The sequence below is a fragment of the Mustela putorius genome, unplaced genomic scaffold, assembly GCF_011764305.1.
Source record: "Mustela putorius furo isolate JIRA1106 unplaced genomic scaffold, ASM1176430v1.1 tig00003869_pilon_pilon_pilon, whole genome shotgun sequence".
Taxonomy (NCBI): Eukaryota; Metazoa; Chordata; class Mammalia; order Carnivora; family Mustelidae; genus Mustela; species Mustela putorius.
The window spans coordinates 36,583,337-36,610,348 of record NW_025422021.1 but is presented as its reverse complement, the minus strand read 5'-3'; the positions used below and the strand labels follow the sequence as shown (position 1 = coordinate 36,610,348).

General features: G+C 52.1%; 1 protein-coding gene across 1 annotated transcript in view; it reads left to right on the top strand.

Annotated features, from left to right (window-relative positions):
• The window catches only part of LOC106003317 (maestro heat-like repeat-containing protein family member 2A), a 43,366-nt gene extending 22,438 nt beyond the window's left edge, over positions 1-20,928 (top strand). Inside the window, 22 exon segments of the mRNA XM_045066802.1 lie at positions 350-469; positions 683-805; positions 1,794-1,946; positions 3,085-3,207; positions 4,179-4,258; positions 5,914-6,022; positions 6,811-6,906; positions 8,911-9,015; positions 10,095-10,218; positions 10,839-10,957; positions 11,787-11,939; positions 12,303-12,368; positions 12,370-12,458; positions 14,353-14,512; positions 14,588-14,781; positions 15,119-15,256; positions 15,737-15,851; positions 16,953-17,099; positions 17,216-17,398; positions 17,916-18,071; positions 19,510-19,641; positions 20,291-20,928. Of these exon segments, the coding sequence (XP_044922737.1) occupies positions 350-469; positions 683-805; positions 1,794-1,946; positions 3,085-3,207; positions 4,179-4,258; positions 5,914-6,022; positions 6,811-6,906; positions 8,911-9,015; positions 10,095-10,218; positions 10,839-10,957; positions 11,787-11,939; positions 12,303-12,368; positions 12,370-12,458; positions 14,353-14,512; positions 14,588-14,781; positions 15,119-15,256; positions 15,737-15,851; positions 16,953-17,099; positions 17,216-17,398; positions 17,916-18,071; positions 19,510-19,641; positions 20,291-20,401 (2,796 nt within the window). The 3' untranslated portion in view covers positions 20,402-20,928.
• The last annotated feature ends 6,084 nt before the right edge of the window (positions 20,929-27,012 follow it).

Below are 27,012 nucleotides of genomic sequence, written 5' to 3'. Positions count from 1 at the left end.
CTCTTTAATTTGTTAGTGTGAGGGGAAATTCATTCAACCTCTATAGGAAGGAAATTTGGCCCTCAGCGTTTAGAATACGTTCGTGTTTATAGTACACCGCTAAGATCATTCATCGCTACTCCAGCAGCTGCCAGGTAACCCCAGGTGCCACACCCTCACAAACGCTTGTTTATAATATAAAACACTCCAGAACACCTGAATGTTTATTTCAAAGACTCTACGAAATGCGTAGGTATCTGCGCATTGAAACAGACAATCTAGAGTGTCGGGGGTAGGGGGCCCCCATGGAGGTGACCCCTGGCAAGCAGAGCCGAGAGGCTGAGGCTCCCTTTGTCCCTTGCCTTTCCAGGGCTTTCTGTATCGGGCCCTCGGCTTCACGCTGGCCACAGGCCTGGAGGCCGACAAGGTGGAGGTGCTGCTGCTGGAGCTGTTGTACAAGACAGACTATGGCAATGACTTTGACCGGGAGGTGAGGGGGCCCTGCAGCCCCTTCCTGTGCAGCAGACTCCTCTGACCCTAGGGGGTTATGGGCCTAGGCATGCTTGAGTGTGCGTGAGTGCACGCATGCCTGTGTGTCTACTGGTGTGTGTGTGTGCCATGTGTATACGTATGTGCAGGGGTGGGGGTCCTCCTGTGGCCTCGGCCCCCCGCCCTCGCTCCAGCCAGCCGGGTCTTCCTGCAGGGCGTGATTCTGTGCTTTGGCCTGTGTGCCCGCGGCCAGGTGAAGACAGTGCTGAATGTGCTCCATGACTTCGAGGAGAGGATCCAGGAGTCGGAGCAGTCTTGGCAGATTGGCGCTTGGCGAGTGAGTCACCCTCGCTCCCCAGTCCAGTCTCTAGGGGCCTCATAGACCAGTGCCTTCAGCACTCAGCCGAGGTCCTTGCTGGGTCTCAAGACCAAACTGCCCTTAGAATCAGCCCCTCCCACAAAGCCCTTGGATAATCTAAAGAACACGAGGTGGGCCTTTTCAGGATCCAGACACTACAAAGGGAATCCCGATGTGGGCTCCTCAGAGCAGCGGCGAGTCTCCCTCTGGGTGCTGGAGGGGATGCAGGCCTCACACAGCCCCAGTGGAGCTGAAGAAGCTGCTCATGTAGAGCTCAGTGGCCTCTTCGGTCATGCTGGGAGCTCGGCCTCAGTGAATCAGTGTACTGGGGTGGAGGGGCTGTCAGGCCCACTGTCCTTAGGAGAGGACGCTGCAGCTTGTCGGAGGACATGCCGCTGGCCGCGGGGAAGCCGTGGGCTGGCCTCTGGAGGCTGCCCCTCTCTGCCACAGGACACAGAGCCCCAAGCACCCCTGCCCACCCTCCATGATGGGTTTGGTGGCCCTATAACACCTCATCCCAGGCTTGTTCCCACTGGATTCTTGATATCACGAGAGACCATGGCCCAGAGCAAGAGCCTGGCAGGTGAAGCTATGAAGGAGTGTACAGGTGGCCTCTGTTTAGCCGTGTCCCCACAGACCACCTGCTCCCAGTGAATGGGTGCTGCTGGCATCTTGCTGGACTGAATCTTCTGTGGGGGTGGGCCCTGGTGTGAGTGGTTCCCCGCTGTGTCCCCAGTGCCTGGCAAATAGTAGGTGCTCAATAAAGGTACATCGGATGAATGAGCATTTCAGGCACCCGGAAAGCCATTTCTGCTGACTCTACGGCTCCTTTGGCCACGTGACCAGAGACCATCCACTTGCAGCCAGGGTGGCCCTGCTCCCTCTCAGAAGGGCAAGTTGAGCAGACCCCCCCCGCCCTTCCCTCATGCATATCCAGTGGTTCTTCCTCTTTTCACTGGGCTCGCAGAAGGACCACCCCTGGAGGCGGGAGACAGTGAAGAGCGCCCTCATGGTGATGTACAGCTGCGTGGCCTCGTACTGTCACCCCCAGCTGCTCCTCACCCACGTGGACAACCCCATCACAGCTAAGATCATTCATCACTACTCCAGCAGCTGCCAGGTAACCCCACGTGCCACACCCCCACATCCGAGCCAGTCCGGCAGAGTCTCCTGCTTCACTATCTGAGCACCCATCCCCACCCAGCAGACAGCCAGGAGTCCCACCCAACTCCCCAGCTTTTGGGAAACCCATTGCCTCAAACTGTGCTGTTCTCTGGTGTGGAGGGAAGTTGGGGCGGGGGGCGGACAGCCTTCCCCCACAATGCTGGTGGGCAGGTGAGTGTTGGTCCCAGAAGTCACAGGATAGACCTCCCCCCCCGCTTCCCAGCCTCGCTCACTCCCTCTGCCCCCTCCCCTCCTGACATCTGACCGAAGCCCTTTAACAAGGGATAAGAAGTGGGAATGTCCTCAGGGAGGCAGAGGGACTTGCTGCTTTCTTGGAAGGGCAAGGAGGCAGAAACACAGAATAAAGCAAAAATTGTTTCATTATTGTTTTTTTAAACTGTGGTCAGATACACATGCCATAAAATCTGCCATGATAATCATGCTTCTGCGGGATTAAGGACATTCACGTTGCTGTGTGACTGTCCCCAGCAGCTGTCTGCAGAGCTCTTCATCTTATTGGAATGGAAAAGCACCTGGTGATCATATGCTCATGCTGCCCTCCCCGGTCCCTGGCAACCCACACTCCCTGTCTCTAAAAGTTCAGCACCCCAGGAATCTTATGGAACTGCGCTCACACAGTATTTGCCTTTTTGTGACTGGCTTGTTTCATTTAGCATAACATCCTCAAAGCTCATCCATGTTGTAAAAGCAGAAACAATTTTATCTCAACTTCTTTTGTCTCTGTGGCAACACACATGGTTCGGGGTCCTTGGCCAGGGAAGATGCCCACAGACGGTCATAGCTGTCCTTCGACACAGGTGTCGGGGGCCGGAGGGAGGTGGTGTTTTCAGAGGGCGCCAGAGTGCTGTGCCTTGTCTGGCCCCTGGCTGGCCTTCTGGCCATACGGCAGAAGCTCAGTTAAGGGAGCTGAAGGACAGAATAGGCCTGCCATCGTTCAGATGTCTCTGAGACATCTCTGGACGTCTCTTCTTTGGCATGGAGGGAGGGTCCTCCCCGATGAGGGCTGTGGCTTGGGGTCTTTGGGCTCACTCACAACCTGCTCCAACCTTTCTCTCTTCTTGGTCTGGGAATAGGACACCTGTCTCAAAATGGCCTTCATGAAGAGTGTGGTGCAGGTCACCACTGCCATCAAAAACATCAAGGACCTGGAAGACTTTCAATTTGCCCAGAAGATGACTCTTACTGGCATTATAATTGTAAGCTGGGTAGGGGGCTTCCTTGGTGTTGGGCGGTTTTTGGGTCTAACTGCTGGCCAGCTTCTCCTTGGCCAGAGGTTTGCAGAGCTCCTCGGGGTATCTGAGGAACAAGGGGGCTGCAGGGTTCCTGAAGCCCCTCCCTGTCTCCATTCTGCTTCGATCCCCCTGTAAGGTTCTGAGTGTGACATTTGTCTCTCTGACAAAGGGTGTGATGGCCAGGAATCTGGTGGTGCCCAAAGGTGGCTGGTTCAGGGCTGGGGGACAGAGGTTCACTGGCTCTGCCCTTCTGTAGCCCCTGTGTTTCTCCACAGGAGGGACTTAGGGGGCAGGTTCAGCCGCAGACAGGTCTTAAAAGCTTTTTTTGCACAGAGCTTCAGTGAGTTCTAGAAAACGTCAGCTGCCTGAGGGCTAGAAGCCTTGGTGGAGGCGATGGAGGTACAGGCAGCCACTGCCCTTCAGCCCCAGACCTCCCCCCTCCCTTCCAAGGTTGCGGCTCCTAGAAAGTATGCCCCTGTGACTGAAGCCAACCCTGAGGGAAGCGAGGTGTGGGTGGAACAGGAGGCCCCGAGGAGGGAGGGAACCTCCTGCTCCCGCTCTGGGCCAGAATCTGTCCATGTGCCACTTCACACCAGGCAGCCACAGCCCCATGAAACAGACCTGGTTTTACACATAATGGCTCAGGCAGGGGAAGCCTTTTGCCCAAGGACACACAGCAAGGAGGCAGCAGGCCTGAGCGAGAAGCCCCCAGGCCTGTCTAGAGCCCCACTCCTTCCCACAACAGATTTTGCTGCCTCCCCTAAAATGCTAACAGCCATGTGATCCTTTAAAAGGGAGAACATTGTAGGGGGTGTCTGCACCCTGTACAGTGCTAGGCCCCGGGCACCAGCCTGAGGGGTGCCGCTGCCCCCACGCTCACTGCCTTCACTGGCAGGCTCTGGATGTTTCATTCACTGCCCTGCTGTGCCCGGCAGGCCACCATCAAGGCAGAGCCCACCGACAGCCTGGTGTCTCCTGTGCGGACCATGGCCATGGAGGCCCTCTCACACCTAAGGTGAGCTGGGCCTCTGTTCTGGCCCCAGGTGTCTCAGAGGGTGGGGCCAAAGACTGAGACCACCCCTCAGTGTTCCTTGAGGGGGAGGGTCGCCCCTACTTGGCCTCTCTGCCTCTGTAGCAGGGGCTTTGGGGGCAGCACTTGGGGCAGTGGGCTGCCCTAGGACATAGGGTCTGCTTCCATCAGGTCTTTTTCCTAATTCTCAGCAGTAGTTCAAGTTGGGCTCTTCTCCTGGGTTGGGAGGTGACTGGCTGTTTTTCAGTCCATAAGGGGGTATTTTGAGCAAGAAATCGCATAATGACACTCAATAGGATAGCAGGGAGATGGCATCCTTTTAGTTGGGTCGAGGAATTTATTGATTGATACAGCACTGATATAGTTAATACAAAGTGATACAAACTACAATACAAAGTGATATAAAGTGATATAATATCCCAGGTTTGCCTTCCTGGAGTGCTCCCACTGAGTGCTGGCAGGGAAGGGGGAAGAAGTTGAGTAGCATTAGTATTTGAATGGGCTGGGTGGTCTCTAGGAATTCTGCACCTGTGGGGGCAGATGCATTATTTAGGCTCATAGCAGAAATATCTGTTGTGGCCCCCCCACCCTTCCCCCCACCCGGTGCCCTTAAGAGTTAGCACATAGGCAGATTTTGAGTAAATTTCATGAACATCTCTTTGGGGCCTCAGCGGTAAGGCGAGTGTATACAGAAGGAATTACAGTGGTTTTGGGTGAATAAAAAGAACAAAAATCTGAGACCAGAAAAAGGGAGGGCTACTGACAAGATACAATTTTGTCGATATGACAGGGGTGATCAGAACGTGCTGGCATCTGCCACAAAATAGCAGGATTTGTGTAGGAGCTGGAAGCTCCCAGCAGGGCAAAATACAGCACCTCCTTGCAGGGCAGGAGTTTTAAAGTTAAGTGGAATGGTGGTTCCCAATCCTGGAGGCACAACCAAGCCAACTGGGGACCTGTGAAACATACCAATACCCTGACTCCACCCTGGACCTTTCAGTTAGGATCCCTGGACCACAGATGTGGCCCTGGGGCACCTCAGAGCTTCTGTAGGTGGCCCCAGTATGCACCTAGGCTTGAGAACTATTGATGACAGGATAGGAGAAGAATGAGTTGGTATGCTTCAAGCAACCAGCTACCACCCCTGAAAGTTCACTAAAGCTCAGATGGCTGGGCTCCATTTGGAATTCTTGATTCAGTAGCTCTGATGTAGGGCCAGAGAGTTTGCATTTCTAAGAAGCTCCAAGGTGCTTTTGGTCTGGCAGTGCAGTTATCACTTGAAAACCCTTGGGCCAGGCCAGCTTGGGAGGCAGTCTGTGGTTATGGCCAGGGAGGAGCAAGGAAAGACTTCTGAGCAGGAGAAGGACAGGCTCAGAGCAGGCATCAAGTCGGAGAGCTAGCCTTGGGCCTCTGGGTCTCCCCATCAATCACAGACACAGTCACTGGATTCTGGTGGCTGGGTAGATGCAGGGCCCCTCCTGCTATCCTATTGAGTGGGGAAGGATGCATGCCTGCACCCCCAACCAGGGAGGCTAACCTCTCCCTCGTTCTGTGACAGGCCTCTGCATCCTAACTGTGCAGTGGGGGTGGCACGGTCTCAACTACCCTCTGACCTCTCCTCTTGTCACTGCTTTCCTTAGCAACCTGAAGCCATTCTACTCCACCGAGGAAAGCAATGAGCTGATGGATATCAGTATTCATTCTGTAATTTCTCTCCAACCCCCAGCAGAGGATAATGAGTCCATTCAGGTATGTCCCTCTGAGCCACCTCATTTTCTAGGTTAGGACTTGAAAGTTTACGATAACTCGGGCAGTGCTGAGAGCCCACCCTCCTAAACCACCTGTGAGTGGTTAAAGGCAGCAAAGTGCAGTGGGCCTTATTAGTTAGTGTAAGGCAATGTTAGGTGCTGTAACAGCTAAGCCCTAAAATCTCCATGATCTAACAAGAAGAAAGTTTATTTCTCACTCAAGTAAAGTCCATTTGGCAGTTGGGGTGGAGATGGAGCTGCTTCTTTGGGGGAACCTGGCTGACAGAAGCCTGACTATCTTCAGTGTGTGGCTCAAGGTCCCTTGTGGGTACTGGAGAGGAAGAGAAAGAATATGGAGGATTTATGAGCCATACTTCTCACTTTGATTGGCCAGGACATAGTCACATGGTATGCCTAGATGAAAGAGGTTCTGGGAAATGCAGTTCCTGACTAGATGGCTGTTTCCCAGCAATAATGTGGAGAAGGAGGACAAACCTTTTGTGGACAGGTAGCCATCTCAGCCTTAAGGTCCTGGTCCTGGATGAGGAGTCAGAAGAACTGGACTCTAGGCGTTCAGTTTCCTCCTTTGTAAAATGGGTTCTTCTTCAGAGATTGTCTCATATGTCACATGAGACTATAGGTATGAATGACCCAGTCTGAGCAGAAGTAAAAGGGTGATTTTCAGACCACCTCATACTTCTCAACCGTGGCATGGATCATTGCAGAGTCGTGGTGGGTGGCTGCGCACACCCCCTCATTGCTGCCCGGTGCTCCCCTCTCTTGGCATAGACCCTGTATGCGAATGCGAAGCATGCCTTGGAGCAGTTGATGGAGGGTCTTATGCAGAGGCAGCTGGACCCCAAGGGGCTGCAGGAGATGGTACACGTGAGTTCCTCGGTAGAGGGCCAGGAACTAGGGATGGCCACCCCTCTCAGAGAGCTGGTGTGAGGTCCAGGGTCTGTGGAAAACAGGGGTATGTGTTAAGATTGCTTCAATAATTTTATTTTAGTAAAATTTCAGATATACTATAAAGTTGCAAGAATAGAACAAAGAACTCCTATGTACCCTTCATCCAGGGTCACAGTTCTTAATAGTTTGTTCCATTTTCTTTTCTCTCATCCTCTTCCCTTCTTTTTCTTATTTTACACACACACACTTCTTGAAGCATGGAGAGTTAGTTGCAGACATCAAGAACAAGAACACCTCACCTTCGTGTATAACAACAGTACAATGATTAAATCAGGAATTGTAATGTTGATACAATTCTAATCTCTGGCTAATATTCAAATTTCATGAATTGTCCCAGTAATATCCTTTATAGTGACTTTTCCCAATACAGGATCTAAGCTGGGTTACACAGTGCATTTATTTCCACGTCTCTGTAATCTCCTTAAAATCTGGAACAATTCCCCAGTTTTCTTTTATTTTCCACAATCTTGGCATTTTTGAAAGGTATGGCTAGTTGCTTTTTAATTGGGCCATTTGCTTTCTTATTATTGAGTTTTTCAGAGGTTTTATGTATTCTGAATACAAGTCCTTGACAGATACATGATTTACAAATATTTTCCCCCCAGTCTGTGACTTGTGTTTCCATTTATTTCATGTGTCTTTTGAAGAACAGAAGTTTTAAAATGTTGACAAAGTCTAATTTACCATTTGTTTTCTTTTATGGATCACAGTTTTGATGTTCTAAGAAATCTGTGCCTAACCTAAGGTCACAAAGATTCTTTTTTAAGAGATTGTAGTTTCAGGTTTAAGAAGAAAGTCTAGGATATATTTTGAGTTCAGTTTTGTATGTGTTGTGAGGTATGGATCAAAGTTTGTTTTCTTTGTTTTGTTTATGTACAGACAACCCATTGTACCAGTACTATTTGTTGGAAAGACTTTTCTTCATTGAATTATCCTTGAGTCTTTGTCAAAAAGCAACTGACCATGTCCTTGTGGGTCTATTGCTGTCATTTCTTCTGTTTCATTGATGTATTTGTCTATCTTTACACCAGTGTCATCCCATCTTGATTACTGTAACATTACAATAAGTCTTGTGATCAGGAGCAGATAGTATGAGTTTACTGATTGTTTTTTGCTGCTGTATCCTACAAATATTCATATATTGTATTCTCCTTTTGTTTCCATTCAAAGTACATTTTACTTTCTCTTCTGATTTCTTCTTTAACCCATGGGTTTTAGAACTTCCCAATGGTTGAAGATTTTCCAGAGGTCTTCCTGTTTTTGATTCTCAACTTAAAGCCAGTGTGGTCTGAGGACACACTTTGTATAATCTGAATCCTTTTAAATCAACCCAGACTTAGTTGTTTGCACAGTATGGTCTATCTTGGAGAGTGTTCTGTGTGCATGTGTGTACTGTGTTGGATGGAGTGTTCATAAGTATCAGGCCAAGTTGGTTGGTAGCGCTGTTCAAACTTTTTCCTGTCTTTCCTGATTTTCTGTCTTCTTCTTCCGTGAGTTTCTAAAAAAGAGGTACTGAAATCTCTGACTCTTGCTGTGGATTTGTTTCTTTTTTCTTCAGTTGTAATAGTTTTGCTTCATGTGTTGTTAAGCTCAGTTACTATGCACAAGAACATCTAGGCCCTGGAGTGCAAGGCAGGCTATGCTCTTGGACTTTGACCTGCAGGCAAACATTTGGAGTAGGGCCAAAGACAGCAGCCAGGCGCCATCTTGGTGAGGATAGTGGGGGATACCCTTTCTGCCCCACAGCTTCATGTCCCTCATGAGGGTTCCTGGAATGAGAACCAGAAGTGTCCAGAGCCACCCAACACCCCTCAAAGTCAGACTTTGAGTGGAGAGATCAGGCAACCAATAGTTGGCCAGGAAAGGCTGGCCTTGGGGTTTTTTAATTGTCCATTCTGTGTTCTGGGCTCTTACTCATAGCTTCTGGAAAAGTGGATCTTGTCAGAGAAAGAAGGGGAGCGGGAGAAGGCCATGAACCTCCATCTTCATCTCATGCAGATCTACGTGCAAAGCATCGGTGTCTGTGTGAGTCCCTGAGCCCCTGAGCCCCTAGCCTGTGGCTCTGGCACCCACAAAAAAGTTTCTGTCTCTATTTATGAGAAGAGGGAACACTTCTGAAATCAAATTCTGTTCCCTGAAGAGTCCCTTGGAAAGAGGCTCTCTTGTTTGGGAATGACAGAGGAGGCCCCATGAGGAACTAGCCCTGAGCTCCGGGCTGCAAGAGAGGGACGGGACGTGGCTCAGCATGGATCCAAGTCTAGTGGGGCTTGAGGCTCATTCAGCAGTGAGGGCCCTGTTTAAGAAGAAGAACACACACTTATGAATATCCCATTGGTTACAAAAGTGACTATCTACTCAGTAAACTACTATGAAATTATAAGTTCTACGAAACTTGGAAAAGCAATGAGGTGTTTTTGTTGATTAACTCTCTGACCTGGCTCAATGAGACATCTCTTGGTTCCTTTGTTGGCCTCATGCTCTTTGATGACTTGGCTTTCAGTGATGGCATGGGGAGGATGGGGTCCCTGGGGCATGGGGTCTGGGGTCTGGGGACGGCCTCAGGTCAGGGGACTGGTGCATGGTGAGAACAAGATGAGGTGCACCCCTGGTGGTCTGGAGGCAGCATTCAGGTGGAGGTCTGAGCCCCACAAAGAGAGGCCAGGCCCTAGACTCATGCTAGGTTTGGGGCCAAACACTGTGCTGAAGGCATCGTCTGGATTCTCCGGAATGATTCTCCACATCTCCTGGAAGAGGAAGCACTGTGATTTTCTCCCCTTTACAGATGAGGAGCATGAGGGTGTGAGACTCAGAACCCTGCTGGGTAACAGAGCTAGGGAGCTGGGGAGGCCAGATTTGAACCCAGGGCTCAGTTACAGGAACAGGGCAGGTGTGCTGATACGGAACCTGGGCCTGCAGCGAGAGGGCCAAGTCCTGAGCCAGACTCTTCCAGTCCTGGCCTGCCTGCTGAGTCTCTAGGGGCCCCACTGGGGTGTTTTCCAGCAGGGTTCACTCTCTCTGGCTTCCAGTGACGCTGCCCCTGGGCAGCACCAGGTGTGTGTGTGAGTGGACACAGGATGTGAGCCTTGAAGTCTCCTGTCCCTCAGATCCCCCTGAAGCTGGGGCAGTTTGGCACGCTGGTTGGACTCATCGCCCCTTGTACCTGTGACTCCCACAGAAGAACCCGCATGGCCTCCATGAGTGTCCTGGCCAGCCTGCTGGACCTTCATGGTATGGGGAGGGTGAGAAATCAGGACATTGAGGTTGAGGGGGAGGTCTGACAGCAGGGGTGTCAGCCGTGGGACTATCCTGGGGGGGGGAGCATGGCCTCTCTGTGTAAACAAACAAGGGTGATCAGTAGAGATGGTGGAGAGGGTGCAGAGCTCGCTCAGAAACCATGGAAGTTTCTAGAAGGAGAGGCTCACTGGTTTGGCACAGCTCACTGAGGGCATGTCCTGTGTACTAAGGGACCTCACTGGGAAAAGATCAGCTCACAGATGCCAAGGACACAGAAGTGGCCAGAGATGAACTGAGAGGCGAATGCAGGATGGTAACCTTCAAAGCGGGAGACCTCGCCTCTGGCTTGGTGGCTGGTGGCTTCCTGAAAAGCAGGCATCTGAGCTGTGTGTAGAGGTGGTTTGGAGGGAAAGGACAATGAGAGCAAAGACAAGAAGGGATGGAATGTCCAAAAACTGAAGTGTGGTTCAGGCCTGCAGAGCCAGGTAGCCCTGTGGGCCAGGCCAGGAGGCCACCCCGATGTGGCCTGTGGATGGGCCCTTTGTCCTTCTAATCTAAAATTATATTTTAGATCTAATGTCTAAATCTAGTGTCTAAAATTATATTCCCAACAGCAAGCCAGACCTGCTCCTCATGGGGCCCTTCCAAGGAGCTGGAGCTTGCAAAATGTAAGGAGGATCTCCAGAGCTTGGATGTGGAGAAGATTTTCAGTGCGTCTTCTAGGATTGCCAAGGTGATGAGCTGGGAAGGAGGGGTCGGCTCCTGGGCTGCACTCTGGCGCCCGGACCATCTCTGGGGCATGGGACTTTGCTCATTCTGGCCAGGCAGCCTTCCTCTTTCTCTGGAGGTTACAGTCCCCGTGGATTTTGGTCCAACTCATGCCCTCTGTACCTAAAGGACCTACAATATGAAAGATCCCTACCATGGTGCCTGGCATGTAGTAGGTACTTAATAGGCCCCGCCTACCACTGGGGGAGGAGGGGCCCAAAGGGAATTAAACACAGAGCCTTGCACAAATACCACACACCGGCACACTAAGGGCTGAATGCCCAGAGCCCCACAAACTCGGCAGAGGAGCTGAGTGACTTCTGCCTTGGGGATGGGGGCGGGGCAGAGACAGCTTTCTGAAGCAGGGGGCTTATGGGCGGTGGGAGGATGCTTCAGGGTGATTGGCTCAGGGTGCACTTCGAGTGAGGGCTGCAGGGCAGTAGAGACAGGATGGGGAACGTTTTGGGGGAGCTTCCTGAGCAGGGTTCAGTGGGGTGGGCGGTGCCAGGGGAGAGAGGAGTAGGAGAGTTTGGGGGGCACATGCCAGAAGCCTTGGAAAGCCAAGCTGAGCTCTGAGTCTTTGAGGTAGAGGAGTGACGTCCTGAGAAGGTTGGCGATTGGGCTGGTGTGAGATGCTGGGCAAGGATGCGGCGGGGAGGAAGCCCCTGCAGTGGTCTGAGAGACAGTGGAGGCCTTGGGCTGGGCTGTGGTGTGAGGCAGAAGAACGGTGGTTGTCAGTGGTGACGGGCTGGGGCAAAGAGCTGGATCCCAGCTGTGGTCTGCTCTGGTCCTAGGTGGCTTGCATGCAATTTAACTGCGATGAGGTGGTCTCACTCATCCAGAAGCTCTGTGAGAACATCGGGGCCATGGACCTACAGCACGATAAGGCCTCCGTCACCTGGATAGGCACCTTCCTCCAGATGCGGGCCAAGGAGCTGGAGGACAAGGTGGCAGAGCCGTGGCTGGGCCACTTAGGGTGTGGTGCTGTCCAGTATACCCAGGCTAGAGGGACAAGCAAGGGCTCAGCACACTTGCTGAGAAGGGCTTCCTAAACCCTTGGTTGTTTGGAGGAGGAAGTGGAGTTCTAAAAGGAGAAAGACACAAGGGAGGTGGCCCCGTTAGTAAGTGGACAGTGGACTAGAGGCCCGTGGCCATTTTCTTGGAGCGTACTTCCTTCCATACAGAAAACCTGATCAAATCTAGGAACAGACCAAAGGATGCGCTGGGGATGGGGTGTGCAGGCAGCGGGTGTGCGAGGGCAGCGGGCCATGGGCGTCTAGGCTGTGCCGGTGATGCCCGCCCCTCCCCAGGTGGCCGAGATCCTGGGTGCCGTCTTGGTCCAGCTGCCCGTGGTGGATCACCTGGAGGTGCGGCGCCCCCCTCATCGAGGGCACCCTCCTGCTGGCGCACTACCACCAGGAGACCGTCCTCACGGCGCTCCTGAGACAACCCCTGCCTATGGAGAGGTGGGTGCCCTGTCCAGGGAGCCACATTCCCCTTTGCACCCCAGACCAGGCCCACCTCACCACCACGGATATGTCCCGGAGGACGGGGCCCTCGAGCAGCGCCGGGAACAAACCGGGGCTGGGCCCGACCCCCTCCCTGCAGCTCCTGTTGGGGATGTACGGCCTCGGGGAACCATGGACCGGCAGCCCCAGTGTCACATTTCCCTTCTCTGGAGCTGGAGTCAGATCCTGTGGCTTCTCACATGTCCTGGCCATCCCCTTAGGACTCTACCCACAGCAGCCTTTCCATTCCCTGCAGAGGTCAGATCTCTGGGCCCCCTCCCAAGTCTGGGCTTCCTCAGGATTCACCGAGAACATGATCACCAAGACCTGAGCAGGCCTCTGGATGAGCTCCACTCTGTCCCTCTTCCCTTCCACATGCGGCCCTGAGAGGGGAAGTCCAGGTGCCCCTTAGGTGGCCTCCTGTTAAAGCGCCCCACCCCACCCCCCGCTTCTTGGGGTGATCTGCAGACTGATGAGTTTCTGGGTCTCTGTCACCGTGTCACACAGGCAGTCCGTGGGACCTCACCGGCCTGGGGGAGTGTGTTTGGGATGGGGCCAGGACTCCGTAGGGAGGGCACAGAGAGGGGTGGGCAGCTGTCCCCAGGTCAGCTGAGGCTGCAGAGCAAAGGAAGAGCCTTGAGACTGTTGGGGGAGGGAGAGGCGGCAGACCTCACTCATTGTGCTGGGACACAAGCAGAGAGGCCGCACGTCAGGAACCTCAAGGGCTGCCCCATGTGAAATGCAGGCCTGGCTCTGCTTTCTCATCAGAAGGGAGGACAGTGTGGACTGCTTGATGTGGGGGGGGTTAGTGGCTTTCAGAGCGGCGCTGGGGTGGGGGACAGAATGCTGCGTGGCCTCCGTCAGGCTGGTGGTCTTGGTGGCGGGGTGGCGCTGGCTGTCACTGCATTGGTTAGCTCCCACTGTGTAACACATTGACCTGAGCTTGGGGGCTCAGAGCAAGCCCTGTCCTCACCTGACAGCATCTGTGGCTGGGGGTCCATGGCCAGGGCCCTGGGGACGGTGGACCTGGGGACTTGGCTTCCCCAGGCTCCCGTGGTTGTTTCTTGCTGTTGCTGGCTGAGGTCCTGCTTTTTTGTTTCCTTACACCCTGATGGCTTCTTTATGAGAAGTGGTTGCTGGTGAGCTCATGGGCCCACCTTCCATTTGGTTCCTGCCAGCAGGTGCCCCCCGCATGTCCCCCCGAAAAAACTCTACTCCCTGCCCTTGTGCATTTGGTTTTGTGGATTCGCAGAGGCTGGACACACCTGTCCTTGCTCGATTTGATCTCAGTGGACTTGGGTCTTTGGCCCTTCAGACCCCTCCAGCCTCCCACTCCCCTGTACCTATGCACATGGGGCTCATGAGGTCACTGTCCCGCAGACTGTCCCTTCTCAGCAGAGCCACAGGCCTGCGCTTGGGGATGGGGGTGCCACTTCAAACTGCCCTCTGGCCCCTAACCGCTACAGGTCCCCCTTCCTCTTCTGTGGGCCACGGAGCTGAAAACACCTTCCTCAAGGGTGTGTTGGGAGGGGGAGGGGCTGCTTAGGACCAGTGGGATGAACTGGGTAGTTGGCAGCTGTCGCTGGATGTATATATATGAAGGCATCACATAGGAGGCCGGGTGGGGACCTCTGAGGTCACCCGGCAGTGGGGCCACAGGGTCCGAGGGTGCCGGGGCAGAGGAAGGGAAGTGAGCGTGGAGTCACAGACCTGGGCCATGCCCTCCGCCTCCCTGAGGTCCAGGCACCAGAGTCTAACCCCTATGCAGAGGGCTGCCTGGGGGGCCAAAGGCTCTTAACCTGCCAGGACCCAAGGCGGGGTCCCACAGTCCTTCTCTCCTGTCTTTGGTTAGCCACCTGACAGAGGTGTGGCTGGCTGTGGCCGAGAATGTGCCCTTCTCCAGGACGATGCTCCATGGGCTGATGGGCCGGCTGCAGGTGAGGTTCACCCCCAGGGCCAACCCCACGTCCAAGGCGGACATCTGGCGCCTGGCTGCAGTGGATCCGCTGATGGTGAGTCACAGGGGCAGACCCCAGGGCCCTTCCGGGGCTCCGAGGAGGAGCCCTGACACCTCGACCTCCCTACAGACCCTGTGCGCCATCCACCTCCTGATCCAGAAGACAGACATGGACGACAAGCTCTTGGATCTCTTCCCAGACCTTGTCTACACCCTCCTGCTGCAGCTCAGCAGCAACCAGGGGCCAGAGGCTGCATCGCCTGTCCTGAAGACGTGGAGACTGGTCCACACAGGGACGTTGCCCGAAGAGATCAACCTGCACAGGTGCTCTCGGGGGGAGGGGGAGGGGGGTGCAGGGCAGTGGGCCTGAGCTGGACGCTGCCTCTGTGAAGTCAAGGATCCCAAGAGTCACCTCTACCAAGAGGCTTTGTGGTCTTCTCCTGGTGGAGAGAAGTTTCTGGAAACAGATCTTACAACCCTCCCTCCCATCAGCCCAACACAGTGTGGTTTTCATTGTTTGCAGACCCACTCTCTCACGTGATTGCCCTTAGCTCCTTGAGCTGGGCCCAATAGGCGCGGGAACCCCCATTCCTCTGACCTGGGTGCAGTGTTTGCCCTCCACGGGGCAGCTTCATCAGGCTAGCGTCCCACCTTCTTCCAGGATCACGATCAAGTGCATGCAGCTGTTGTTCAGAAGACTCAGCAGTGAGCAGCTGGTTCACAGCCTGGAGGAGCAGGGTGTGTGGGCCCTCCTGCAGAGCAGCTCCACGTTCCTGCAAGGCGTGGGCCTGCTGGCCAGGTGGGCACCCCCTCCTCCCAGGCCTGGGCTGCGGGACTCACAGGGCCACTGCCTTCTTGCCGGAAGGTCTAGATTACAGTGCAGTGCTGGCTTCTGAGGGATTGCCAAGTTGACCCATGTTCCAGACTCTGGGATGACAGCAAGTAGGGCGAAGGAATCTTTGCTCCAAAACAGGAGACGTGAGGTCAGAGGCAGGGTAGAGCTCCCTCAAGGCCATACCAGGCTTCCAAGCTGGGCCAGAGTGAGAGCTACTTCCTGGGACTTGGTCACTCCTGAGTGGCCCTCATTCTGGTCCCTTTGTATAAAAAAAATCATGAAAAGTTGGTACTCTAGCGACATCCTGACCAAACCTCCCCTGGTGAGGAGGGGAGGCTCGGAGAGGTTAAAGAATGAATGTCCCTGGGTGTGCACCCCCAGAACAGCTGTGCAGGGCAGCGACTGAGAGGACCTCCCCGCCCCTTGGCTGCATTCCCCCTGCAGGGGGTGCCTGCGGAGCGTGGAGGGGTATAGGCAGCGGCTGGCGGAGCTGGTGCTCAGAGGCATGGACTCGGATGTCCTCAGCTGTCGCGTCAGCAGCACGGCGGTCTGCGTGGAGGTGTGGCTCGGGGCATGGAGGGCCGGGCGAGCTGGGGCGGGCTGCTGTTTCCCCCAACTCCCTACCCTGGCTCCTCTCAGGGAAAGGAGCCCAGGCTCTGAGGGGCATCTGAGACAAGGGGCAGGCGGCTGTCCAACCCCCACCAGGGACATGGGTGAGTCAGGGTGTGCGCACTGTGGGGAAAGGGGTCCCGAGACCTGGGGTGCACAGCGAAGAGAGGTGTGCTGTGCTGAGTGCTGGCATCACCCAGGGGTCCAGAGGAGGGCACCTTGGCTCTTGCTGGGGTCGATGGTGCTGGGGAAGATCTTATAGGAAGGGCTTGACGAGGTTTTGCCAGGCAGGAAAGCCAGGGACGGGGGTGACGGCCCCTGGGCCCCAGCGGCCCTCCCGAGCAACTGAGGCTCTTATAGCGTCCTGAGGGAATTGGCCAGAAAACTTTCAGGAAAACTTGTGTTGGCTGCATGATTCCCAATAGGGCTTAGGAGCCAACATCCTCCTGGTATGGGGTCGGCAAACATTTTCTGTAAAGGGGGCCATTTTGGGGCCACCAATTTGGTGTTTATTTAACATGTGCATACTTGTGCACATGCACACACACACACACACACACACACACACACGCGTGCCAGAGACGTCCCTCTTGGCCCAAGGTCCTGACACCTTGAGTGCTGGGCTGGCTGTGACTTTCTGGGTCCCCGACGAATGAAGTTTGTGCTGCTGCTGGGACCCAGGGGCCCGGGCTCCGGCTTGTGAGAGCTGCTCTGTCAGGTCAACCGAGCAAACGTATTCCTATAGGTCACCCTTCTGAGGCTTTCCCCACATATTTCCTTAAGGAGCCTCGCCACAGCCCTGTGAGGCAGGCTCTGGTGTCAGCCCCTTCTCGCGGGTGGGGAGGCTGAGCTCAGAGGGGTTCTAAGCGACTGGCCAGGGGCCTCCACTGGCAGGCAGGAGGAGCTGGGGTTGGTCCTAGGCAGCTGGGGCTCCAGGTCCTCTCCTATTCACAGACACTGCTCTGTGCATTGGATCTAGTCCCACGTCCTGTCTTGTGGCTGAGAAAGGAGCCCACAAGGGGCACAGCGGTCACAAAGTTCTCTTTTCTAGTTCATGAGTGACCCGGTTCTGTACCAGGAGAAGCTGTTGAAACCCACAGTGTTAACGCTAGAGAAGGGCGCGGACCAGGAGGACGAGGCTCTGAGGGTGCTCTCGCTGCGTGCCCTCGGCAACATGGCCCTTGGTGCCCCCAAGAAGGTGCTGCTCCTGACCCTGAGCCCAGGGGCCCGGTGTGCAGGGCCTGGTGGGCTGAGGGTCCGGTGTTGGCAGACCAGGCGGGGACTGAAGCTCCTCGCCGTCCCCCCTTCCCCCAGGTGAGGCAGTACCGGAAGCTTTTGCTGGAGAAATGTCTGGACTCCTTGCGGGAGCCCGTGAACTCCAGTGTGGCCTCCGAGGGCATGGAGGCCCTGGCCAAGATCCTGGCTGAGCTCCGAGAGGGGGACCTGGGGTCCTCATTCAGCATCATCTGTGAGCAGTGCAGGGCCTTCTTTGACAACGTGAGTCTAGACGATCACCTAGCTAGCCCCTGGCCTTCCGGGTATGGGGGGCGGTGTTCCCCAAATGCCTCCTCAGCCAACATCTGAACCCTTCTTCTCCTGTGGGACAGAAGGGGCTACAGGTCTGCCTGTGCCCACGCATCCATTAGCTGATGGTGGGATCTTGTGAAAGACACCAGAAACCCTTGCTCTAGGACTCATGGGACCCCTCTCCTCCTGTTAGGGTGTGAGCTTCTCCCCAGAATTCCTTACAGCCTACAGATGTTCTTTGGGCCCCTGCTGGGTGGTGGTGTGCCCTCACATCTGACACAGCCCTCCTCTGGGCAAGACTAGGTCACAGGCCCCAGAATGGCACCCGGTCCCAAGAGCCCTGCAGGGGAGCCTCCATCCTGGTGGAATGTCTCAGAAGCCTTTGCAGGGGCCAAGGTGACTGGAAGGGTCCACAGAGAGCAGCTGGGGCTTTGCTGGGCTTCTTGCTTCCCGAATTTGAGGACTCGCTTGTGCATCTCGGCCATAGGAGAGCGAGCTGTTGCGTTTGAAAGCCTTCGTCCTGTTCGGGAAGCTGGCGAAGGTGGTCAGGATTTCCAAGAAGCACTTCTTCAAGGAGGAAGTGAAGAAAGCTTGGATCACCCTCATGCTGCACTGCCAGGACCCCTGCTCAGATGCAGCCCAGGTCAGACACACCCTCCTCTCTGTGTCCCAAAGTGTGGGGACCTCTGGCCCCCAAAGGAGAATGTGCGAGGGGGTCTCTCCCTTGCCTCTCTCCATCAACCCCTTTCCTCATGCCAGGCTGGGGAGGGGCCGTTCAGATGACCCGTAGACTAGCTTACGGAGGTGTCTCCGCTCAGTAGGGGCACATGGCGTAGCTTTCTTCTCCGGTGGCTGCCTGCCAGCATCCTCTGCCCCATCTGCCTTCTCTCCCAGTGGATTCTACAGTTTGATATCCTGTGATAACTCACACCCTTAAAACACAAGCTTAAAACTCACCTTAAATCCCTCCTCAGTGGCTCCCTGTGGGGCAGGCCCGGAGCTGGGGCTACTGGGGGCAGTGAGGGGAGGGGTGCCTGCCCTGGCCCTGCACACCGAGGTTCTCCTCCCTATGGAGGCCCAGCTCCCCTGCTGCTTCAAGCTCCTCCCACAGCTCCTGCCCATCTGATGGCTGACCCTCACCCCCTGCAGGCTCCTGACCCTCACCTCTGTCTTCTCTCTCCTCACCTTCCTGTGTGGACTGGGGGGGAGCGGGGAGGGGGCTGAGCCGAGGGGTCGTTCTTCCGTCTCCCAGTGAGCTGCGGTGTACCCAGCTGTTCATGCTCAATTAGCACCTTGGCCTCCGGTTCTGGGGTCCCAAGAATCTTGTGGGGGTCCATGCAGGGCAGGGTGGCGTGGTGGCACCCGTAGGTCGGGGAGGGCATCACTCCCACCTCTTGCTCTACCTCGGGGATCCTGATAACGCAGGCCACCTGCTGTCACCTCTCAGAGGTGCTTTCCTCACAAATCCATCACTGGCTCACACTGTTGTAAGTTGTCGCAGCAACAGTCCTGTGGGGGGCGTGCTTCCGGGAAGGCACACTTAGGAAGGGGACCGGAGGGTTTAAGGAAGGAACAGTCAAGAGGGCTGGAGCAGGAGGACCACGTGGCCTGGTCCCAGGCACACTGCTGCCACTCCTGTCCCTGGGGAATAGATAGCCCTGCCTCGCCCTGCCCCCCAGTCTCCAGTGGCCCGTCCCCGCTGGAGGCTGGAGGCCAGAGGCCAGGGGCCTGGTTGTTGCAGTGCTCAGAGAGGGTCTGGGGCTGAGAAAGCTCATCCTGGTGCTACCGGTCCCTGCCAGGCTCCTGACCCCAGTGTCCTGGAGGGGCAGGTCCCAGGCTGGGCTGCTGAGGCTGCATCTGTCTCCAGGGCTTTTTCCCTAAATGCACACCAGACACTGTATAGGGTGGCAGGGATCTGGTCCCAGGTCCCCTTCTGTGGCCTCCTGAGGCTTTTCCGGGGCTGCCCACTGGCCTATCGGTGGAACGTCAGCCCTGTCATCCACCGCCCCACCCCCAGACCATGGGAGTCCCCTTGGTCTGCCTGACACCCTTCCTCCATCCTCTGCCTGGTGTCTCTCCAGGCCTGTATGGCCACCATGTTTCAGTGTGTGCACTTCTGGGGCTGGAAGGCCCTGGAAAGCAGCTCGGGCCAAAGGGACAGCAGTGAGGCTGATGGGATGACTGTTTTCCAGACAACGCTGTGCTCCATCCTGGTGAGGAAGCTGAGGGCCATGGGTCTGTTGGAGGTTGGGTGCCCTGGGGCTTGGGGCTTAGGGTCGCAGCTGCCACAGACTTCTGTCCTGTGAGCCTGTGCTCACCTCACACATATGAAACGTCAAGACCAGCACCGTCCAACAGAGGCAGAATGCAAGCCACATATCCATACATTTTCTGGTAGCTATATTAAGAAAAATGAAAGAGGTGAAACCAAATAGAATAATAGATTTTATTTAACCCAGCGGATCCAAACCATTGTCATTTCAACATGTAGTCAATGTATAAAGTATTAATGTGATATTTTACACTTTTGAGTTACTGTCATCCAAATGCAGGAAGCTCTTCATATTTAATTCAGACTGGGCACATTTCAAGTGCCCCAGGGCCATATGTGGCCAGCGGCCACGGTAGTGGACAACCGCTCCATTTGTAGACAATATCGTCTCTTCTCTGGGTCAGACAGAATGTAACAGAGGTCTGAAGGTCCTTATGTCGTCCAGCTGCTAGTCTGCTGTGTGATGCTGGGGTGGGCACTTGCCTTCTCTGGGAAGACCCTTGCACATCAGACAGATGGGAACACACTCTGAGCAGATGATCTCTAGGATCTCATCCTCCCTGGTTCTGTTCATCCCTCGTCTTTTGCAGACTCAGAAAAAGCCTGCCGTGCTCTATAACTTCTTACTAGAAACAATGACCTACATCAATAGTAACTTGTCAAGGATCCGGATTGCTGCCTGCAACCTGGCAGGTGGGTGAGCGTGTCTCCTGATGTGGGAGGGGCATTGAGGGCCAGACCTGAGCCAGGGAGCAGGGTAGGGGACAGACTCTGGTGGAAGTCCCCTTCTCTGTGTCCTCTCCCACGTAGCTTCACACCTGCCTGTTTCTCTATTAAGCATCTTCAGCGGAAGTATGTATCCAGACTCTTTAACTATTTTTCTAGGGTCCTTTGTCTTTTTATAGCTTATGACTCTAAGCCTCTTGAGTATTAGGAATATTAATATTTTTTATGAAATGTTAATATTTTTTCCCCTGGCTATTCATCATCTTTTGTCATAGAGTGTTTTCATTTTGGATGGTCACACGTCTTCACTTTTTTCTAGTGGTTTCTGGATTTCAACTTCTTTAGGTCTTTCCAAGCCTGAGATACATAAACTTTTTTTCCATACTATGTCCTAATATTTTTAATTCCTCCGGTGTTAACAGTTACATTTTTACAGTGAAGACTTTACATGGTGTAAGGATCTACCTTCTATTATTTTTCTAAATGGATAGTCTGTTGTACCAACCTCATTTAATAAAATAATTCATTCTTTGTTGAATTGAAATGTGTCTTTATCAAATTTAAATTTCCATATTTATTTACTCTTTTGAACTCTACTTTTGAACTCTCGGTTTTGTTCCATGGATTTATTTATTTACTCACATACCAGTGTCATATTTTGATTGCAGTAGCTTTGTAGTAAGTTTTAATATGTGGTAAGGCAAACCCCATACTCAGATTTTTCTAAATCTTCTTGGTGATTCTTGTTATTTATTCTCCTTCACAAAATTAAAAATTCTCTTGTCTAGTTGCAAATGGAGAAGTAAAATATTAATGTTCTGTTTATATGACATAAGATGATTTTATGAATTTGAGAACAGGAGTCAAAGTCTGAATCTCATCTGCTAGAAGAAAACATAGCCTGAAGGCAATGTAGGTCATTCATGCATGTGTGTCTTTGGGTGAGTGCACGTGTTTGCTTGTGTGCCATGTCTCAAGTGCCATGGAGGGGATTTTCCTGAGAGTCTCCTATAACAAAATCTTCCTTAGTCTGTCCAGGGGAATTATATTAAAGGATGTAATTAAATACTTTAACAAGGGCAGCAGGTCCTCATTCAGGAGAACACTAAAATAGTTTTAAAGGGAGAAGAAATGACTTCTAGTGTTTTTCAATTTTTTCGTGAGTTCCAACAGAATGATTATGGGGTCCAGCTGGAAAACTATCAAACTTTGAGAGGAAAATATTGGACTAAATCTTCCCTGACCTTAGATTTGACAATGGTTTCTTAAGTATAACACCCAAAGTACAAGAAACAAACCTGGAAATGGATAAACTGAACTTCATTAAGATGAGAAACTTTCATGCATTAAAGGACATTATGAAGGAGCGCCTGGGTTGCTCAGTGGGTTAAAGCCTCTGGTCTTCGGCTCAAGTCATGATCTCAGGGTTCTGGGATTGAGCCCCCACATGGGGACTCTCTGCTCAGCAGGGGGCCTGTTTCCCCCTCTCTCTCTGCCTGCTTCTCTGCCTACTTGTGATCTCTGTCTGTCAAATAAATAAATAAATGAATAAAGGACACTATTAAGAGCATAAAAAGACAACCCAAAGAATGGGAGAAAGTATTTGTAAATCATGTATTTGATAAGATTCTGGTATCCAAAATATATAAAGAGCTTAAACGACCCCATTAAAAATGGACAAAGAATTGGAACAGACATTTCTCCCAAGTAGATATATAAATGGCCAACAAGTACATGAAAAGATGCTCACCATTAGGTACTAGAGAAATGCAAATCAGTATCACAATGAGATACCAATTCACACCTGATATGATGACTATACTTAAAAAAAAAAAAGGAAAATAAGCATTGGTAAGAATGTGGAGAACCTGGAACCCTTGTCCATTGCTGGTGTAGCCAGTATAGAAAGCATTCTAGCCGTTCCTGCGTATGTGAAACATAGAATTGCCATATGATTCGGCAATTCTGCTCCTGGTTATGTATCTGAGGAATTGAAAACAAATCTTGAAACCAAAGTTTCTACAGGCATGTTCATAGCAGCACGTTCATAATAGCCAAAAGGTAGGAACAACCCAAATGTCTTTCAGCTGGTGAATGGATGAACATAATGTGGTTTCTTCATACAGGGGAATATTATTCAGCCATAACAATGATAAAGACCTGACACCTGCTATATGATGTGGATAAGCACTGAAAAGATAATGCTGAGTGAAGGAACCCAGACGCAAAAGGCCGTAATGTGCTGTGATTCCATTTTTGTGAAATAGCCAGAATAGGTAGATCTATAGAGATAAAAAAGCAGGTGAGGGGTTGCTAAAGGCTCAGGGGAGGAGGGAGTCGGGGAACAGCTGCTTAATGAGGAAGAGGTTTCCTTTTGGGATGATGAAAATGTCTTGGAACTAGATGGTGGTGACAGAGGCATGGCACCGTGACTCTGCTAAATGCTACCAAATTGCCCTCTTAGAAATGATTATGATGAATTTCACATCATGTGAATTTGACCAAAATTTTCTTAAAAAGAGAAACCACATCTTTCAACAACTGGTTTGTTTGAGCAGGACACAAACACACTTTCCATGTTGCATCATTTCTTCTAGCACACTATTAATCTGTAATACTTCCTTGCCTTTTCAAAACAGCTGTGACTTTTTGTAGTACCTGGGTCAGTTATTCTGACCTCTTCCAGTCTCCTTGCTTTCTGGTGGTGGAGTGTAAGCTGTTCCTGGAAACTGGAAGTTGGTATGGGCTTGATCGACCCGGGTTCCACTGTTCCACAGGCGTACGTCATCCACACCATTCAATCACACCAGACGGCACCCCGTACCAGTACCCAGCTATCTGAGTGGAGAGTCACATTGTCCTGTGCCTGCTTTGGCTCCCCGCAGTCCTGAGGGATCCAAGACTCAGTAACCAAGCCTGGATTAGATTGGGCAGTGTTAGTCCATGATCTTTTGGGATGGACTGCTCTAGTAAAAATAGGCAAGTGGAAATCCTACTGTCTGTGTCCTCTAAGTAGTCCCTTGGTCAGGCCTGTGCTCCTCCCCACTGCTCCCAGCTTCAGGAACCACCACCTATGTCGATGCAAACCTCCCTGGGTAGTGATAGACACAGCTCTTACAGTAGGACAAGTGCCCATTGGGAGCTGTCTGGCCAGACAAGCCACACTTCTCTGGATGCCCCATCCCAGCCGTGGGTGATTCAGACTTGACCATTTCGGACCCGCACCAAGACCTGGACCCAGAATGCTAATTTTTGCAGCCCACACCCCATGGCCTAGCCAATGGATTAAGTTGCCCCAGGATCCCACATCTCATACATTGTCCACATTACTCGATGCTCTGAACCACAGCAGACTCTTCACACACAGGCATACTTGTGTAGTTATTTAACAAAATATTTATTAATTTGATTTTGCATTTTTGTGCTCTGCAGGTAGCAATTTTTCTCAGGTCTCAAGCACTTTGCATGCAGGTGCTTTTAAATCTTGTAGGTCCAGGCTCCGTTACTCATAGGTTGTGGGTGATTTGAGGGTCAACCTCTCTGAGGTTGTCATCACCTCCATGCACACCTTTACAACTCCCCTCTATGCCAAATGACAGGTGTCCTCCTCTGACTTTTTGGAAACTCCCAGGATCTACCTCCTTCTCCCCACTGATACATGTCCTAAGCTTAGTTGTTGGATCTGCAAGAATCCCTAAGAAAACACTGGCCTTCTCCCAGACACTCCATGATGCCTGAAGACCTATCGAGCTCTACAGTACTGCCCAGGGTGGGTCTGGCCTTTGGGGTATATCACATTTAGGGTCTCCGCAACCACTGGGATTGGCATACATGCTAGATCCTTCTTCCTGTTGCCCTGTGTGTGTACACATGCACCATTCTTAGAAACAATCAAATCTCAGGAGGAGGAAGAGAACTGTTTTCTAAAGCTTTCTTAATTTGCAAGACACGTCTTTGGTGATGATTTGCAAAGTGGGATTGGTTCCTTTCCTTCATCTCCTATCTCCAGTGTGTAAGTTTGGGCCTGCTAGGAATGAGAATGGGGCCCCCAGCCAAGTCATGTGCTTTCCCCAGCCTTCTTGTTGAACAACAAGATCAGAGCTAGGCTCAACTAGGAAGCGCCCAGGCCAAGGTCCTCAGCAGAATGGGGGTCTGGTGTGAAGCAGCTGAGATCTGTAGCCTATCTTGTTTCTCCTCCCTCTACACACTCGCTTAAGCCTTTCTGCCTCCTGATGTACCGCTCTTAGAAAGGATCTGCTTAGCTCTTGTCCGCCCTGGAAGGGTAGACCTGTACTGTGCTCACTCTGTAAATATCTTGGGGTCTTACTGCTGTCTAGATGGACCCAAACCAGGATGTTGCCCTCCTCCAGGCTCTGATGATTGTAAATGGAAAATCCTGCTGGCGTCCCTGCCTGGAGGAGATTGCAATGAATTTACAATTGGCTGCAATCTTGCAATCTTGGCTGCATTCCTGGGACCAGCCCTGTGCTTGGGATGGTGATTCCATGCCATTCCGTGCCATTCCTCAGGCTTCATCTCCTTTCCTAGGTCTCAGCATGCCTCATGAGCCCACAGGCATGGATTATGACAAGACCTTGTGTGAGAGTTCAGTTGTGCCTGAGTAGCTGTGGGCGAGTCTGTTCTAGTCATGCCAGGAACTACCTTTCATTTAGCCTGGTTTCAACCCTCATCCTCTTGGACCTCCCTTGGTCATGTGGTAGGTATATATGGCAGGATAATCCTGACCCTCTCACTCTGAGTCTCAGTTGAGAAACCCAACAATCAGGAGATGAGTCATGCCCCAGGCAGATGGGGGGTGAGTTGGGGTACAGGGCTGGAAGTGGGCTCAATGCTGTCCAACTCCTGCTCCGGGGCCCTCACCACCTGCTGGCTACACTCAGACTTCTCAAGTTTCAGTTTCCTAAAAGGCAAGTGACCCATCACATGCTTATAATGCCGTTTACCAGTTTCTTCTCAAAAAAGGAGCACATCGTTCTTTAAATTTCATATATGAATTCTCACAACTTGAAAAGTGACATGAAAATGAAATGCAGGTTGGGGGGTTGCCTGGATGGCTCAGTCGGTTAAGTGTCTGACTTTCAGTTTCAGCTCAGGTCTTGATCTCAGGTGGTGAGTTCAAGCCCCACGATGGGCTCCATGAAGAAAAAGGAAATGTAGGAATAGAACAGACAAACCAAAGTGTCATTCTTTAATCAGCAAACATTTATGGAGAGCTTACTGTATGCTTGGCATTCTTCTAGATATTGGGCATAAAGCAGAGAACAAAACAAATATTGTTCCTGCCCTCAGGGTTTCCCCATTCTAGTCGGGGGGAAACACATAAATGAGCAATAGGTTGGGTAGTGATGAATGAAACAGAGAAATATAAGGAGGTTGAAGGCTTCCCAGTGATGGGCTGGGTTATTTAATAATGAGCTCACCAGAGAAGATGAGCTCACCAGAGAAGTCTCTTGGACACGACACTGACTGAAGCAGGCAGGCAGGGAGGGAGCAAGCCATGTGGACATGGGGGGTGGGGAAGAGGTGACATCTTGGCTTGTATCAGTATCTAGGCCAATGGCTTATAAAAATTCAAATATGTACTATTAGGCATTGTACATTGCCATCCTCTGATCTAGAACAGTGATTCTCAAAGTACAAAAAACTGAGGGATCCCTGAGACCCTTCCCGGGAGTCCCTGAGGTCAAATGATTTCATAATAATGTTAAGACGTTACTTGCTTTTTCCACTTCATCTTCTCAGCATGGTACCGTGGAGTTTTCCATAGGCTCCGCGACATGTGGTATTGTCTAGGATGAGTGCAGAGGTGGTGGGGGGCAGAGTCCCACCATTGTCTACCAAGTTAGACAGACGTTCATATCATGGGGACTTGCTTGCAGAACATGTAAAACAATGTCGCGCTCAATTTTTTGCTTGTTTGGGGGAAATAGAGTATTTTTTTCATTAAAGATGTCAGTCATGCTAACTTCTCTTGGGCTTATTCTTGTTATCATAAATGAGTGAGGAAGTCTATTTTATACACGCCAGTTTTAGTTTCTAAAATGGTTCATCTGGAAAAACATGACCCACATAAACAAATTTTGGGGTGGGATCTCCCGTTGTTACTAAGAGTGTAAAGGAATCCTGAGATAGAAAGGTTTGAGAATGGGGGATCTAGAGGGGGCCAGTTCTGTATTCCCTTCTGAGGTGCAGACGTTCCCCAAAAGTGCCCCTTCTTAAAGTGGTAAGCCTCGTTTTCTCGGACTTGGACTTTGGGGTTTGAATTGTGTGAGATGATGGATGAGCGCTATTGGTTAGCTTGTGTCCCTGGAAAGCTACGCTAAGTCCTAATACCTAGTCCCTCAGAATGGGACTCATTTTGGAAATACGTTAGTTAAGAAGAGATAATTGGCGGTGGGCGCTAATCCAGGATGACTGGTGTCCTAAGAGATTTGGACACAGACGTACACAGGGAGAAGGGTGAACAGGAAGGTAGAGATGAAGTGATGCCTGCATCTGCCTAGTACTGCCAAAGATTTCCAGCAATCCACCTAGCTCACCAGGAGCTAGGAGAGAGGAACAGGTT